The 14549-nt window shown below is 43.3% G+C and overlaps 1 protein-coding gene across 1 annotated transcript in view; it reads right to left on the bottom strand.

Moving 5' to 3' along the window:
• Nucleotides 1-14549, bottom strand: part of SGIP1 (SH3GL interacting endocytic adaptor 1) — a 126275-nt gene that overhangs the window by 26253 nt on the left and 85473 nt on the right. The window contains exons 16-17 of the mRNA XM_063427887.1: nucleotides 11297-11423; nucleotides 7350-7409 (exon numbers count right to left, since the gene is read on the bottom strand). Coding sequence (XP_063283957.1) covers nucleotides 7350-7409; nucleotides 11297-11423 — 187 coding nt within the window. The remainder of the gene's footprint in view (nucleotides 1-7349; nucleotides 7410-11296; nucleotides 11424-14549) is intronic.

Raw genomic sequence — 14549 nt, 5'->3', positions numbered from 1 at the left:
AGCAAAAAAGATGGGAAGGAGAGCAAAAAAAAGGGGAAGAGTAGCAGATAAAATGGGAAGGAGAGCAAAGAAAATGGGAAGGAGAGCAAAGAAAATGGGAAGGAGAGCAAAGAAAATGGGAAGGAGAGCAAAGAAAATGGGAAGGAGGGCAAAGAAAAGGGAAGGAGGGCAAAGAAAAGGGAAGGAGGGCAAAGAAAAGGGAAGGATAGCAGAGAAAAGGGGAAGAAGAGCAAAAAAAAAAGGGGGAAGAGTAGCAGATAAAATGGGAAGGAAAGCAAAGAAAAGGGAAGGAGAGCAAAGAAAAGGGGAAGGAGAGCAAAGAAAAGAGGAAGGAGAGCAAAGAAAAGGGGAAGGAGAGCAAAGAAAAGGGAAAGGAGAGCAAAGAAAAGGGGAAGGAGAGCAAAGAAAAGGGAAGGATAGCAGAGAAAAGGGAAAGGAGAGCAAAAAAGGGGAAGAGTAGTCGATAAAATGGTAAGGAAAGCAAAGAAAATGGGAAGGAGAGCAAAGAAAAATAGGAAGAAAAGGGAAGGAGAGCAATAAAAAGGGGAAAAGAAGCAGAGAAAAGGGGAAGGAGAGCAAAGAAAAGGGAAGGATAGCAGAGAAAAGGGAAAGGAGAGCAAAAAAGGGGAAGAGTAGTCGATAAAATGGTAAGGAAAGCAAAGAAAATGGGAAGGAGAGCAAAGAAAAATAGGAAGAAAAGGGAAGGAGAGCAATAAAAAGGGGAAAAGAAGCAGAGAAAAGGGGAAGGAGAGCAAAGAAAAAGGGAAGGAGAGCAAAGAAAAAGGGAAGGAGAGCAAAGAAAAAGGGAAGGAGAGCAAAGAAAAAGGGAAGGAGAGCAAAGAAAAAGGGAAGGAGAGCAAAGAAAAAGGGAAGGAGAGCAAAGAAAAAGGGAAGGAGAGCAAAGAAAAAGGGAAGGAGAGCAAAGAAAAGGGAAGGAGAGCAAAGAAAAAGGGAAGGAGAGCAAAGAAAAAGGGAAGGAGAGCAAAGAAAAAGGGAAGGAGAGCAAAGAAAAGGGAAGGGTAGCAGAGAAAAGGGAAGGGTAGCAGAGAAAAGGGAAGGGTAGCAGAGAAAAGGGAAAGAGAGCAGAAGGAAAGCAAAAAAAAGGAAGGATAGCAAAGAAAAGGGGAAGGAGAGCAAAGAAAAGGGGAAGGAGAGCAAAGAAAAGGGAAGGATAGCAGAGAAAAGGGGAAGGAGAGCAGAAGGAAAGCAAAAAAAAAAAGGAAGGAGAGCAAAGAAAAGGGAAGGAGAGCAAAACAAAGGGGAAGGAGAGCAAAACAAAGGGGAAGGAGAGCAAAACAAAGGGGAAGGAGAGCAAAACAAAGGGGAAGAGTAGCAGATAAAATGGGAAGGAAAGCAAAGAAAAAAGGGAAAGAGAGCAAAGAAAAAAGGGAAAGAGAGAAGAAGGGAAAGAGAGCAGTACCCCCAATTTTTCCACAGTAAAATGGTGGTATAGTATAAATACATATTGTTTTTGTGATTAATCACTATACTTTATGTTCAAAACAATGAAAATACATCCTGCAGATCAGATATTTACATTACGATTCATAACAATAGCAAAATTACAGTTATGAAGTAGCAACGAAAATAATGTTATGGTTGGGGGTCACCACAACATGAGGAACTGCATTAAAGGGTCGCGGCATTAGGAAGGTTGAGAACCACTGCTCTAGGCAATGTTCTGCTGTGAACCCTTGGGTTCTGGCATTCATGTGGATGTTACTCTGACACATACCACCTACCTAGAGATGCTGTTGCAAACCATGTACACCCCTTCTTGGCAATCGTGTTCCCTGATGGCAGTGGACTCTTTCAGCAGGTTAATTTACCCAGGCACACTGCAAACAATGTTCAGGAATGGCTTGATGAACATAAAGAGATCAAGGTGCTGCATTGCCCTCCATATTCTCACTATGATTAATCATCTGTGAAATGTACTGGAACAACAAATGCGATACATGGACCTCCACCTCACAACTTTCTGGAATTAAAGGATCTGCTGATAATGTCTTGGTGCCAGATACCACCGGACATGTTCAGAGGTCTTGTGGAGTCCATGCCCAAACGATGCGTGATGCAGAGCAGTTTGGGCAGCGTGTGGGGGACCTGTATGATATTAGGCATGTGGTTTTAATGTTGTGGCTGATCAGTGTATGCGGCAGGTAATCAGTACACAGTTGTGGTTGCTTTAAGAAAACCAAAATGTTGCAATTTGTTTGATGACTAATTTTATGCACGGCCATAGGGATTTTGTCAATTACAGCTGTACACATATTGTACTTTCTGTACATCTCGTTTTTAAGGAGAATTATCACTTTTCCCCAGAGATATATATGGATAAAAAGATACCATATGAGAGAGAGGAACAAAGACGCAGGAAAGAATGCACAGGATGAATACAGAGACACAGGTGTATAATAAAAAAAATGTTGTAGTCAATTTTGAAAAAGTTTGAATAATACCCATTGCCAAACCACTATACTTTCATTGACCAAAACAAAACATATCCCCCGGACTAGCTTCAAAAAAGTGTGTTTATTGTTTTAATTTGGATTCTGCTTTAATGAAAAGGTTGCATTGACACTGCGCCTAAAAAAACAAAACGCAGCCCATTATCGTTTTACGCACTGCTAGTTCAGTTTTAATTTGACACGAGTCTTTTACATGTCTGGCTGCCAGCTATCACGCTTGCTCAGGGTTAATAGACTTTACTGTAACATTGTGCTTGTGTGGGTGTTATGCTTTCAAAGTCTCATCTTATTCAGAACACATTGCCTTTCTCAAGGTCGATCTTTCTCCAGTGACAATACGCTGCATTGTTATAGAAAGAGCTCTTACAGGTTCCTCCCCCAGAAAAAAATATATTAAAAAAAAAAACCATTAACAAGCACATTTTGAGCTGATGAAACAAGATGGAATGCTGTAATTACTAAAAATATATAAATAAAAATGCTCCAATATTATAAAGAATGGATGGCTGCAACAGACTGCAAGCCTGATGGAGAACAAAAAATAAAATAAATACCTCTTCCTTTGTAAATTGCTGCAAACCAGAATTGCTGGGGGTCTATTCCGTACAGGATTATTGACAAAGGTGAGAATTCCAAATTTAAGGTATCAATAGCTGAATTGGAAATATTCTCTAATTCAGCTATGCTTCCAGTTCGGCTACTTTGACCTTAAATTTGAAATTAATTTTGAATTCCCACTTTAGGGAAAAGCCATGTTAACAGTGATGGACCAAAAATGTCAGCGTGAAATTTTCTCTTACCTGTTAACCCCTACAAACCATTAAGCTACTGAAGGAACATCTATCCCTTTCCTCAATTTTTTTTTTTTTTTTTTTTAACCTTCACTGCATGAAAACATTCTCCACTTTGCTAAAAACTGGAGAAATGTTTCGCTGTGGGAAGAAAACAAACAAACACATTCTGTTTGGTAAAAAAATAAAATAAAATCATACAGCTACAGGGTTGACTCTGTTAACTGAAACTGGTTACATATTGGATAAAAAAAAAACAACAAACTGGGCAATTATATTTAGAAATATTCAGGAAAATTAACTGCTCATAAACGGTGTATGGAGAGCTGGGATCTGTGTGTTCATAAACTGTGTATGGAGAGCTGGGATCTGTGTGCTCATAAACGGTGTATGGAGAGCTGGGATGTGTGTGTTCATAAACTGTGTATGGAGAGCTGGGATCTGTGTGTTCATAAACTGTGTATGGAGAGCTGGGATCTGTGTGTTCATAAACTGTGTATGGAGAGCTGGGATCTGTGTGTTCATAAACTGTGTATGGAGAGCTGGGATCTGTGTGTTCATAAACTGTGTATGGAGAGCTGGGATCTGTGTGTTCATAAACTGTGTATGGAGAGCTGGGATCTGTGTGTTTATAAACTGTGTATGGAGAGCTGGGATCTGTGTGTTTATAAACTGTGTATGGAGAGCTGGGATCTGTGTGTTCATAAACTGTGTATGGAGAGCTGGGATCTGTGTGTTCATAAACTGTGTATGGAGAGCTGGGATCTGTGTGTTCATAAACTGTGTATGGAGAGCTGGGATCTGTGTGTTCATAAACTGTGTATGGAGAGCTGCGATCTGTGTTCATAAACTGTGTATGGAGAGCTGCGATCTGTGTTCATAAACTGTGTATGGAGAGCTGCGATCTGTGTTCATAAACTGTGTATGGAGAGCTGCGATCTGTGTGTTCATAAACTGTGTATGGAGAGCTGCGATCTGTGTGTTCATAAACTGTGTATGGAGAGCTGGGATCTGTGTGTTCGTAAACTGTGTATGGAGAGCTGGGATGTGTGTGTTCATAAACTGTGTATGGAGAGCTGGGATGTGTGTGTTCATAAACTGTGTATGGAGAGCTGGGATGTGTGTGTTCATAAACTGTGTATGGAGAGCTGGGATGTGTGTGTTCATAAAGTGTGTATGGAAAGCTGGGATCTGTGTGTTTATAAACTGTGTATGGAGAGCTGGGATGTGTGTGTTCATAAACTGTGTATGGAGAGCGGCGATCTGTGTGTTCATAAACTGTGTATGGAGAGCTGGGATCTGTGTGTTCATAAACTGTGTATGGAGAGCTGCGATCTGTGTGTTCATAAACTGTGTATGGAGAGCTGCGATCTGTGTGTTCATAAACTGTGTATGGAGAGCGGCAATCTGTGTGTTCATAAACTGTGTATGGAGAGCTGCGATCTGTGTGTTCATAAACTGTATGGAGAGCTGGGATCTGTGTGTTCATAAACTGTGTATGGAGAGCTGGGATCTGTGTGTTCATAAACTGTGTATGGAGAGCGGCAATCTGTGTGTTCATAAACTGTATGGAGAGCTGGGATCTGTGTGTTCATAAACTGTGTATGGAGAGCTGGGATCTGTGTGTTCATAAACTGTGTATGGAGAGCTGGGATGTGTGTGTTCATAAACTGTGTATGGAGAGCTGGGATCTGTGTGTTCATAAACTGTGTATGGAGAGCTGCGATCTGTGTGTTCATAAACTGTGTATGGAGAGCTGCGATCTGTGTGTTCATAAACTGTGTATGGAGAGCTGGGATCTGTGTGTTCATAAACTGTGTATGGAGAGCTGGGATCTGTGTGTTTATAAACTGTGTATGGAGAGCTGGGATCTGTGTGTTTATAAACTGTGTATGGAGAGCTGGGATCTGTGTGTTCATAAACTGTGTATGGAGAGCTGGGATCTGTGTGTTCATAAACTGTGTATGGAGAGCTGGGATCTGTGTGTTCATAAACTGTGTATGGAGAGCTGGGATCTGTGTGTTCATAAACTGTGTATGGAGAGCTGCGATCTGTGTTCATAAACTGTGTATGGAGAGCTGCGATCTGTGTTCATAAACTGTGTATGGAGAGCTGCGATCTGTGTTCATAAACTGTGTATGGAGAGCTGCGATCTGTGTGTTCATAAACTGTGTATGGAGAGCTGCGATCTGTGTGTTCATAAACTGTGTATGGAGAGCTGGGATCTGTGTGTTCGTAAACTGTGTATGGAGAGCTGGGATGTGTGTGTTCATAAACTGTGTATGGAGAGCTGGGATGTGTGTGTTCATAAACTGTGTATGGAGAGCTGGGATGTGTGTGTTCATAAAGTGTGTATGGAAAGCTGGGATCTGTGTGTTTATAAACTGTGTATGGAGAGCTGGGATGTGTGTGTTCATAAACTGTGTATGGAGAGCGGCGATCTGTGTGTTCATAAACTGTGTATGGAGAGCTGGGATCTGTGTGTTCATAAACTGTGTATGGAGAGCTGCGATCTGTGTGTTCATAAACTGTGTATGGAGAGCTGCGATCTGTGTGTTCATAAACTGTGTATGGAGAGCGGCAATCTGTGTGTTCATAAACTGTGTATGGAGAGCTGCGATCTGTGTGTTCATAAACTGTATGGAGAGCTGGGATCTGTGTGTTCATAAACTGTGTATGGAGAGCTGGGATCTGTGTGTTCATAAACTGTGTATGGAGAGCGGCAATCTGTGTGTTCATAAACTGTATGGAGAGCTAGGATCTGTGTGTTCATAAACTGTGTATGGAGAGCTGGGATCTGTGTGTTCATAAACTGTGTATGGAGAGCTGGGATGTGTGTGTTCATAAACTGTGTATGGAGAGCTGGGATCTGTGTGTTCATAAACTGTGTATGGAGAGCTGCGATCTGTGTGTTCATAAACTGTGTATGGAGAGCTGCGATCTGTGTGTTCATAAACTGTGTATGGAGAGCGGCAATCTGTGTGTTCATAAACTGTGTATGGAGAGCGGCAATCTGTGTGTTCATAAACTGTGTATGGAGAGCTGGGATCTGTGTGTTCATAAACTGTGTATGGAGAGCGGCAATCTGTGTGTTCATAAACTGTGTATGGAGAGCGGCAATCTGTGTGTTCATAAACTGTGTATGGAGTGCTGCGGGTTCAGTGAACAAGGGATGTGTCTAGTTACCAGTTTCTACAAAACCTAAACACTTTGGACTCTGATGATCTTGCTCTGCATTTTGTTTAATTTCTCAAATTCTCATTTATGTCTGCCAAAGTAAATGAGCTCTTAATCCACTGACGACTAAACGTGGCACCCTTGACATTACTGACCACATTTCCCTGAATTAGAACCATGCGAACTGTAGATCTGGTGTGCCAGGGAGAGCCATCACTACTCTAATCTATAGCAAGGCCGGGACGGTTAGATGTAAAGGGCCATGTAAAGTAACAGCTCTATAAAGCTATTTTGGCCAAATCGATAACTCCTCTTTTTGTCAGTTAGGTATTACTTAAAGGACACTCGTAACAGAGTCTGAGAATAGCCATAGTTGATTTTTGCAAATAGCCAAGACCAATAGAAATTGAGGAACGGTGGGTTTTAGCCGCAATTCTACCTATGATAACTTCTTTTTTTATTTATTTTTTTACAGAATTACAGTACTCCTAAAGCTGTTCTGCTTGGTGGTAATTAAGTAACCATAGCAATTAAAAAAACAAAGAAACAAAATGATTGTTAACCCTTTGCTACCAGAGTTCTGCATTCCATGGGCAAATCCAAAAGGTTGGAGGAGTGGATCCCATAATGGGTCTAAACTACTGTATGGAAGAGAAGCAGTAATGTGACATTGGACCCCTTGTTAACCTTTTGAGAGCAAGAGGAGTGCGCAATGCCATGCAGAGGGGCGCACTTCTCACCCATTGAGTACTCAAAGGGTTAAGCAGCCAAAAGGGTCCCATGTGCTGTGACTGCAAAGCAATCTTAACCCCTGCAGCGGTAAAGGGGTGAAATCAAATGGCAGGAAAATTGTGGGGTGGTAGATGGGAACTGGGCAGGTCGTTTTTTTGGAATGCTATGCACTACTTACCTTCAAAAGTCAAATAAAATTTTCCTCTGTCAAACCAAATGAGGGAAGGCTGTTCATTCTCTGTGTGGACAGGGGTGAAGCAGGGTGGGGAGGATTAAAGGAAAGGGAGAGAGAAGGACACAGAGTCAGAGCAGGACAATACTACAGTGATTGGCTTGGGATATGGTGCTGCCAGGAAAGTTTGCAATCTACAGGCAGCGGAGGGGTCAAAATAAACACTAGATCACACGACAGACAAACACTTAACTACACCAACTACAGAAAGCACACAGAGCACCTTGCCCAACTTGCTACTTTAATGCATTTGTTTTAAATTAACATTTGTATTATTTTGGCCCTCGACAGCTGGAGGGCAGACGTCGGATTCATTAAAATGTGTTCATTTGACCAAGTAAGAAGTCTAATGCCAACGACTGTCTGCCCTTCAGCCGTGATGAGGGTCTTCAAGGGTCAAACAAAAAAATAAAACCACAGAAGAACTTCAAATAAATTTTGTCGAAACTTATTTTTGTCAAAGCAAAGAAGAAACAGTCATGCAATGTCATGGGAGGAGACTTTCCAAGCTCTTAGGATCATGCTACATTCCTATTGGTGGAAACAATGTAGCCTCTGGGTGATGTATAAACTGTGCAGAATATGCAACGTCCATAGTTAGATGGCAGCCGGTGTCAATCCAGTTGATCTGCCAAAGGATCATTGGGATTTGCAGATCATAAACAGTTGCAATAGTACAAGAGGACTAACCTTGAGGATGTACTGAACTGATAAAGACTTATTTACATCTCTAGCTTACAACTATCTGTTCCAACTGACAGCACATTTGCCATGGATTCTACCATGCTCAAGAATGTCTGCCCCAGAACCCGCCTTCTGGCAGTATGCCTGAACTAGATCGTGCCTCCTGATAGTATGCCCGCACTAGATCCTGCCTCCTGACAGTACGCCTGACTAGATCCTGCCCTATGGTGGTAGTTTCGGCTTACACTCTACCATCTGAGAACTCCTTTGCCGTAGACCCAGCCATAAGATGGTACACTTGCCACAGACCCTGCCAAAGGACAGCACCCTTACCCTAAATCCTGCCAACTTACGTCACACTAACACAAGCCTCAGCTACGTGACACTACACTTGCTATAAACCCTTACATCTGACAGAACGCTTGCCATAGACCAGGGTTGAGGGTAGATGGTAAAACAACCAAGGGTTTCAGCCCAAGGGAGGGAAGAATCTCTGTATTTATTTAAAATTAAAAAATTCTTCCTCTAGAATGTTAAATTACATAATTTTAAAATTGCATTAGTCAGATAAACAGCAGAAGGAGTTATTGGACAATCTGCAGTTGGAGGTGTTAATTCTAGACCTCCCCCTTCTTTCCCCCCAGTAATGCCCCTGCCACACACTCTGGCATCTGACATGTTTATCTGATTGCAAACTTACTATTAACACACTTTCCATATACCCTGGTCATCAAAGTACTGTCCATACCACCTGCTATCAGAGGATATGCTGGACATATCACTGCCAACTGGCCCATGTTCTATTTCCATTTACGATCCCCATGATTAAGTGACTGCAGATGTCTCACAGTGTGGTTCAGATGCATATTGTTTCTCACTTAATGAATCACTTTCTGAAGTCACGATTAAAATAAATAGAATGAAACCGATAAAAAGATAAATTAAAAAAGGCTAAGCCATGCATAAAACAGCAACACAAATCATAACAAAACATGGCAAATGGAGAGTGACAGCAAAGCTTTAGAAACCGTTTGAGGCTGGAGGCAAAATTGATCATTCTGTTGGTCAAAGTAAATAAAAAAAAAAATAAAAAAATTAAAAGATTTTTACATTTATTGAAAGAAAAAAACAAATAAATGTGGAGCCAGATTCAAAAACAGATGTGTAAACTGGGACAATTAGGGAATGATGCCACTTTCTTATTAACGTCAGCACAAGAGAAACAGATCGCATGCTATTCTCAGCTGAAATGGCCGTTCGCAGCCATCATTCTATTCACTCAAAACCACAAATAATGTAACCAGTGCTAAGGTGACATTGCCCGTTTTGAACAGGTCAAAAAGATATTTTAACCAAAATGCCAAGGAACAAATCTTTTACAGCTCAATATTAACGAACCAATATAGTGTTATCTATAGATCGAAATAACCATAAAAAATATCAATCTATATGTCAGAGGAAGTGGCCATATTACATGCTCTGCCTCCAAGATGATTCTGGATGAGAATGGACAGGATTTAAAGTGCCTTTACCAATATAAAGAGTCCGTAAGGAAAACCCTTTCCCTACACCTTCCACTTGTTTATTAACAAGTTATTCCACCTATTTATTGGGTGTATGCATCAATAAACATAAATAGCACATAGTTCCAAGCGTTGGATCATACCAAGGATCACACTAGATCCTAGCCCATATCACACACAATGTCCTCCAAGGACGTAACGCTGTGCTAAGATTTAGAAGGGCAGATACCCCGGAGTGGGATCAGTCAGGAGGTCCGTCACAAATTATAAGAGACAAACTCTACACTTTAAACATTCAGATCCCAAATCACCAGGCCATTAAACATGAAAGATCGAGGAAAGGAATATGCACAGCTCCATCTGGGATCCCAGAAACAAAACAAGAAAAACAAAACAGATAACTTGGCTGCAATTTGCAACCAAAATAGCCTCATTTTAGGGTACAAAATATGTGGGTTCTACGACACTCATTACTTAGTGGATAAATCCCTGGGAAGAATTATCATATTATTGCAGGTAAAACCGATCTATCCTCTGCCTTATTCTAAGGAGCAGGAGGTATACAATATATGTTTTCCATTTCTTGTTACATACTTTACTATAACCCGGGAACATGTTCAGTTGATATTTTTCTATTTGATGTTTGAAATGATTTTGTGCCTTATTTCATAGATCCCCAGACTATTTAATCAGACAGCTCAGCAATTGGCAATGATTTTGATGATGGGGGGGGAAAAAAATTCCAGCATTTGCAAAAAGCTACATAACGTTATTCGAAATACAAAAATAATTAAAAAAAAAAACTAAATATTATTTAAGCAAAAGAACACGAAAATAGCAAAAAAAAATGTAATATAGCAAAAAGAGTTCAGCCAAATGTAAAAGAAGTAAATACATAAAAGAGATACTGATGCCGTAGTAAAACACTAGTAATTGCGCAATGTCTACAAAGGATAAACAGGCTATTTGTATTTGGTTTTCCAAAACCTTCGCGATTAGATCTGAAATTACTATCACTCTGAAAGTATCTTCAATGAGCAGTAGAAATAGAACCTTTGTTTCAGAACACAGAGGAATGTGTAGAAAGGTACAGTTTATATTTTATTGGGATGTGGAACCCCTGCCTATGCCAGCTTGTTTCACCCTGTCGTTGCCAAGTATGGAGATAGCGTAAGCTCACTCCCACATTATGTTATCACGGCCTATTGTGCTACGGTTTTATCAGCACCAGTTAGGATTAAGCATTGGGACTCAACAGCATAGTGTGTGATCCGGACAGAGAGGTGAAAACGGACCACCCCAAACTCAGTCCGACGTGCTGTTCTTGGTTCTTTTAGCGGAGTAATAAATGGATTCTATAAAACCACCCCAATATGGAAGATTGTAAACAACTGCAATGTTCAGTTCAGAACAAACTATTCTACACAGTAGGCAATAATGTTTTCTTGTGTGTATTTAAAAAAAGGTGGCGGTATCCACAGCCTGCAATCCAATCTCCTTTTAAGGCGCATGTGAAATGGTGGATTAACATATAGTTATGTGCCTCATACTGTTTAAACTTTGAACCATGGAATGTTACAGTTTGTCCCTAACTGCGCAGACCAAGCATGTCTAGCATATCTAAACTATAATGCACATAAAATACTATCAGAGCAGAAGGAAAACAAACAAACAAGCAGCGTTTACCAACAGTTGGTGTGGTGGCGGCACTCAGAGACGTTGCAGAAGAAATCGAAGAGGTGCTTTCAGCGCGAGCTAGTGGAGCGATGGGAGGGGGGCTGGATGAGTGGATTGGGGGACTGAACGGCCTTGACTGTAGGACAAGAAGCATTATAGAGACAGCTTGTTAGTGACAGTTCATAAGAAGTATTAGGTCCTTTAACCAATGCATTATTATTCCTCTTTTTAAACTAGAATTTTTTTTCTTAATACCTGATTTACAATTCTGCTCCAGAACATTTTAATCTACTTCTCCGTGCACTTCGAGTGGTTCTAAAGACAAAACCAAAGCCAAACCATATTTGCACAATGAAAGAGCTGTTGGGTTTGCTTTAAAGGGGAACTATCATGAAAACTACTTTTGATATGTTGTAGCATATGTTAAAATACAGCACTGCACAAAATCATGATGGCCATAGCTCTTCGGTTAAAAAGATATGGGGCTTTTGGAGCTGGTTAACTGCAATCCATTCTGAGCACCTGTGTTACCTGAGAATTTTACAAACAGCAATTGGCCTATCAGCCTGGATCACTGCCAGCAGCCTGATATGCAGTGCTTAGAGGAGGATCACTGGCAGCAGCTTGATACACAGTGCTTAGAGGAGGATCACTGGCAGCAGCCTGATATGCAGTGCTTAGAGGAGGATCACTGGCAGCAGCCTGATATGCAGTGCTTAGAGGAGGATCACTGGCAGCAGCCTGATATGCAGTGCTTAGAGGAGGATCACTGGCAGCAGCCTGATATGCAGTGCTTAGAGGAGGATCACTGGCAGCAGCCTGATATGCAGTGCTTAGAGGAGGATCACTGGCAGCAGCCTGATATGCAGTGCTTAGAGGAGGATCACTGGCAGCAGCCTGATATGCAGTGCTTAGAGGAGGATCACTGGCAGCAGCCTGATATGCAGTGCTTAGAGGAGGATCACTGGCAGCAGCCTGATATGCAGTGCTTAGAGGAGGATCACTGGCAGCAGCCTGATATGCAGTGCTTAGAGGAGGATCACTGGCAGCAGCCTGATATGCAGTGCTTAGAGGAGGATCACTGGCAGCAGCCTGATATGCAGTGCTTAGAGGAGGATCACTGGCAGCAGCCTGATATGCAGTGCTTAGAGGAGGATCACTGGCAGCAGCCTGATATGCAGTGCTTAGAGGGGGATCACTGGCAGCAGCCTGATATGCAGTGCTTAGAGGGGGATCACTGGCGGGAGCCTGATATGCAGTGCTTAGAGGAGGATCACTGGCAGCAGCCTGATATGCAGTGCTTAGAGGAGGATCACAGGCAGCAGTCTGATACGCAGTTCTTAGAGGGGGATCACTGGCGGGAGCCTGATATGCAGTGCTTAGAGGAGGATCACTGGCAGCAGCCTGATATGCAGTGCTTAGAGGAGGATCACAGGCAGCAGCCTGATATGCAGTGCTTAGAGGAGGATCGCTGGTAACAGCCTGATATGCAGTGCTTAGAGGAGGATCACTGGCAGCAGCCTGATATGCAGTGCTTAGAGGAGGATCACTGGCAGCAGCCTGATATGCAGTGCTTAGAGGAGGATCACTGGCAGGATCCTGATATGCAGTGCTTAGAGGAGGATCACTGGCAGATCACTGGCAGCAGCCTGATCTGCAGTGCTTAGAGGAGGATCACTGGCAGCAGCCTGATATGCAGTGCTTAGAGGAGGATCACTGGCAGCAGCCTGATATGCAGTGCTTAGAGGAGGATCACTGGCAGCAGCCTGATATGCAGTGCTTAGAGGAGGATCACTGGCAGCAGCCTGATATGCAGTGCTTAGAGGAGGATCACTGGCAGCAGCCTGATATGCAGTGCTTAGAGGAGGATCACTGGCAGCAGCCTGATATGCAGTGCTTAGAGGAGGATCACTGGCAGCAGCCTGATATGCAGTGCTTAGAGGAGGATCACTGGCAGCAGCCTGATATGCAGTGCTTAGAGGAGGATCACAGGCGGCAGCTTGATACGCAGTGCTTAGAGGAGGATCGCTGGCGGCAGCTTGATACGCAGTGCTTAGAGGAGGATCACTGGCGGCAGCCTGATATGCAGTGCTTAGAGGAGGATCACTGGCAGCAGCCTGATATGCAGTGCTTAGAGGAGGATCACTGGCAGCAGCCTGATATGCAGTGCTTAGAGGAGGATCACTGGCAGCAGCCTGATATGCAGTGCTTAGAGGAGGATCACTGGCAGCAGCCTGATATGCAGTGCTTAGAGGAGGATCACTGGCAGCAGCCTGATATGCAGTGCTTAGAGGAGGATCACTGGCAGCAGCCTGATATGCAGTGCTTAGAGGAGGATCACTGGCAGCAGCCTGATATGCAGTGCTTAGAGGAGGATCACTGGCAGCAGCCTGATATGCAGTGCTTAGAGGAGGATCACTGGCAGCAGCCTGATATGCACTGCTTAGAGGAGGATCACTGGCAGCAGCCTGATATGCACTGCTTAGAGGAGGATCACTGGCAGCAGCCTGATATGCAGTGCTTAGAGGAGGATCACTGGCAGCAGCCTGATATGCAGTGCTTAGAGGAGGATCACTGGCAGCAGCCTGATATGCAGTGCTTAGAGGAGGATCACTGGCAGCAGCCTGATATGCAGTGCTTAGAGGAGGATCACTGGCAGCAGCCTGATATGCAGTGCTTAGAGGAGGATCACTGGCAGCAGCCTGATATGCAGTGCTTAGAGGAGGATCACTGGCAGCAGCCTGATATGCAGTGCTTAGAGGAGGATCACTGGCAGCAGCCTGATATGCAGTGCTTAGAGGAGGATCACTGGCAGCAGCCTGATATGCAGTGCTTAGAGGAGGATCACTGGCGGGAGCCTGATATGCAGTGCTTAGAGGGGGATCACTGGCGGGAGCCTGATATGCAGTGCTTAGAGGGGGATCACTGGCGGGAGCCTGATATGCAGTGCTTAGAGGAGGATCACTGGCAGCAGCCTGATATGCAGTGCTTAGAGGAGGATCACTGGCAGCAGCCTGATATGCAGTGCTTAGAGGAGGATCACTGGCAGCAGCCTGATATGCAGTGCTTAGAGGAGGATCACTGGCAGCAGCCTGATATGCAGTGCTTAGAGGAGGATCACTGGCAGCAGCCTGATATGCAGTGCTTAGAGGAGGATCACTGGCAGGATCCTGATATGCAGTGCTTAGAGGAGGATCACTGGCAGATCACTGGCAGCAGCCTGATATGCAGTGCTTAGAGGAGGATCACTGGCAGCAGCCTG

Source organism: Pelobates fuscus, chromosome 7 (assembly GCF_036172605.1).
Source record: "Pelobates fuscus isolate aPelFus1 chromosome 7, aPelFus1.pri, whole genome shotgun sequence".
Taxonomy (NCBI): domain Eukaryota; kingdom Metazoa; phylum Chordata; class Amphibia; order Anura; family Pelobatidae; genus Pelobates; species Pelobates fuscus.
Note: the sequence above shows the minus strand (reverse complement) of the source record. Positions and strands in the feature narration are given on the sequence as shown.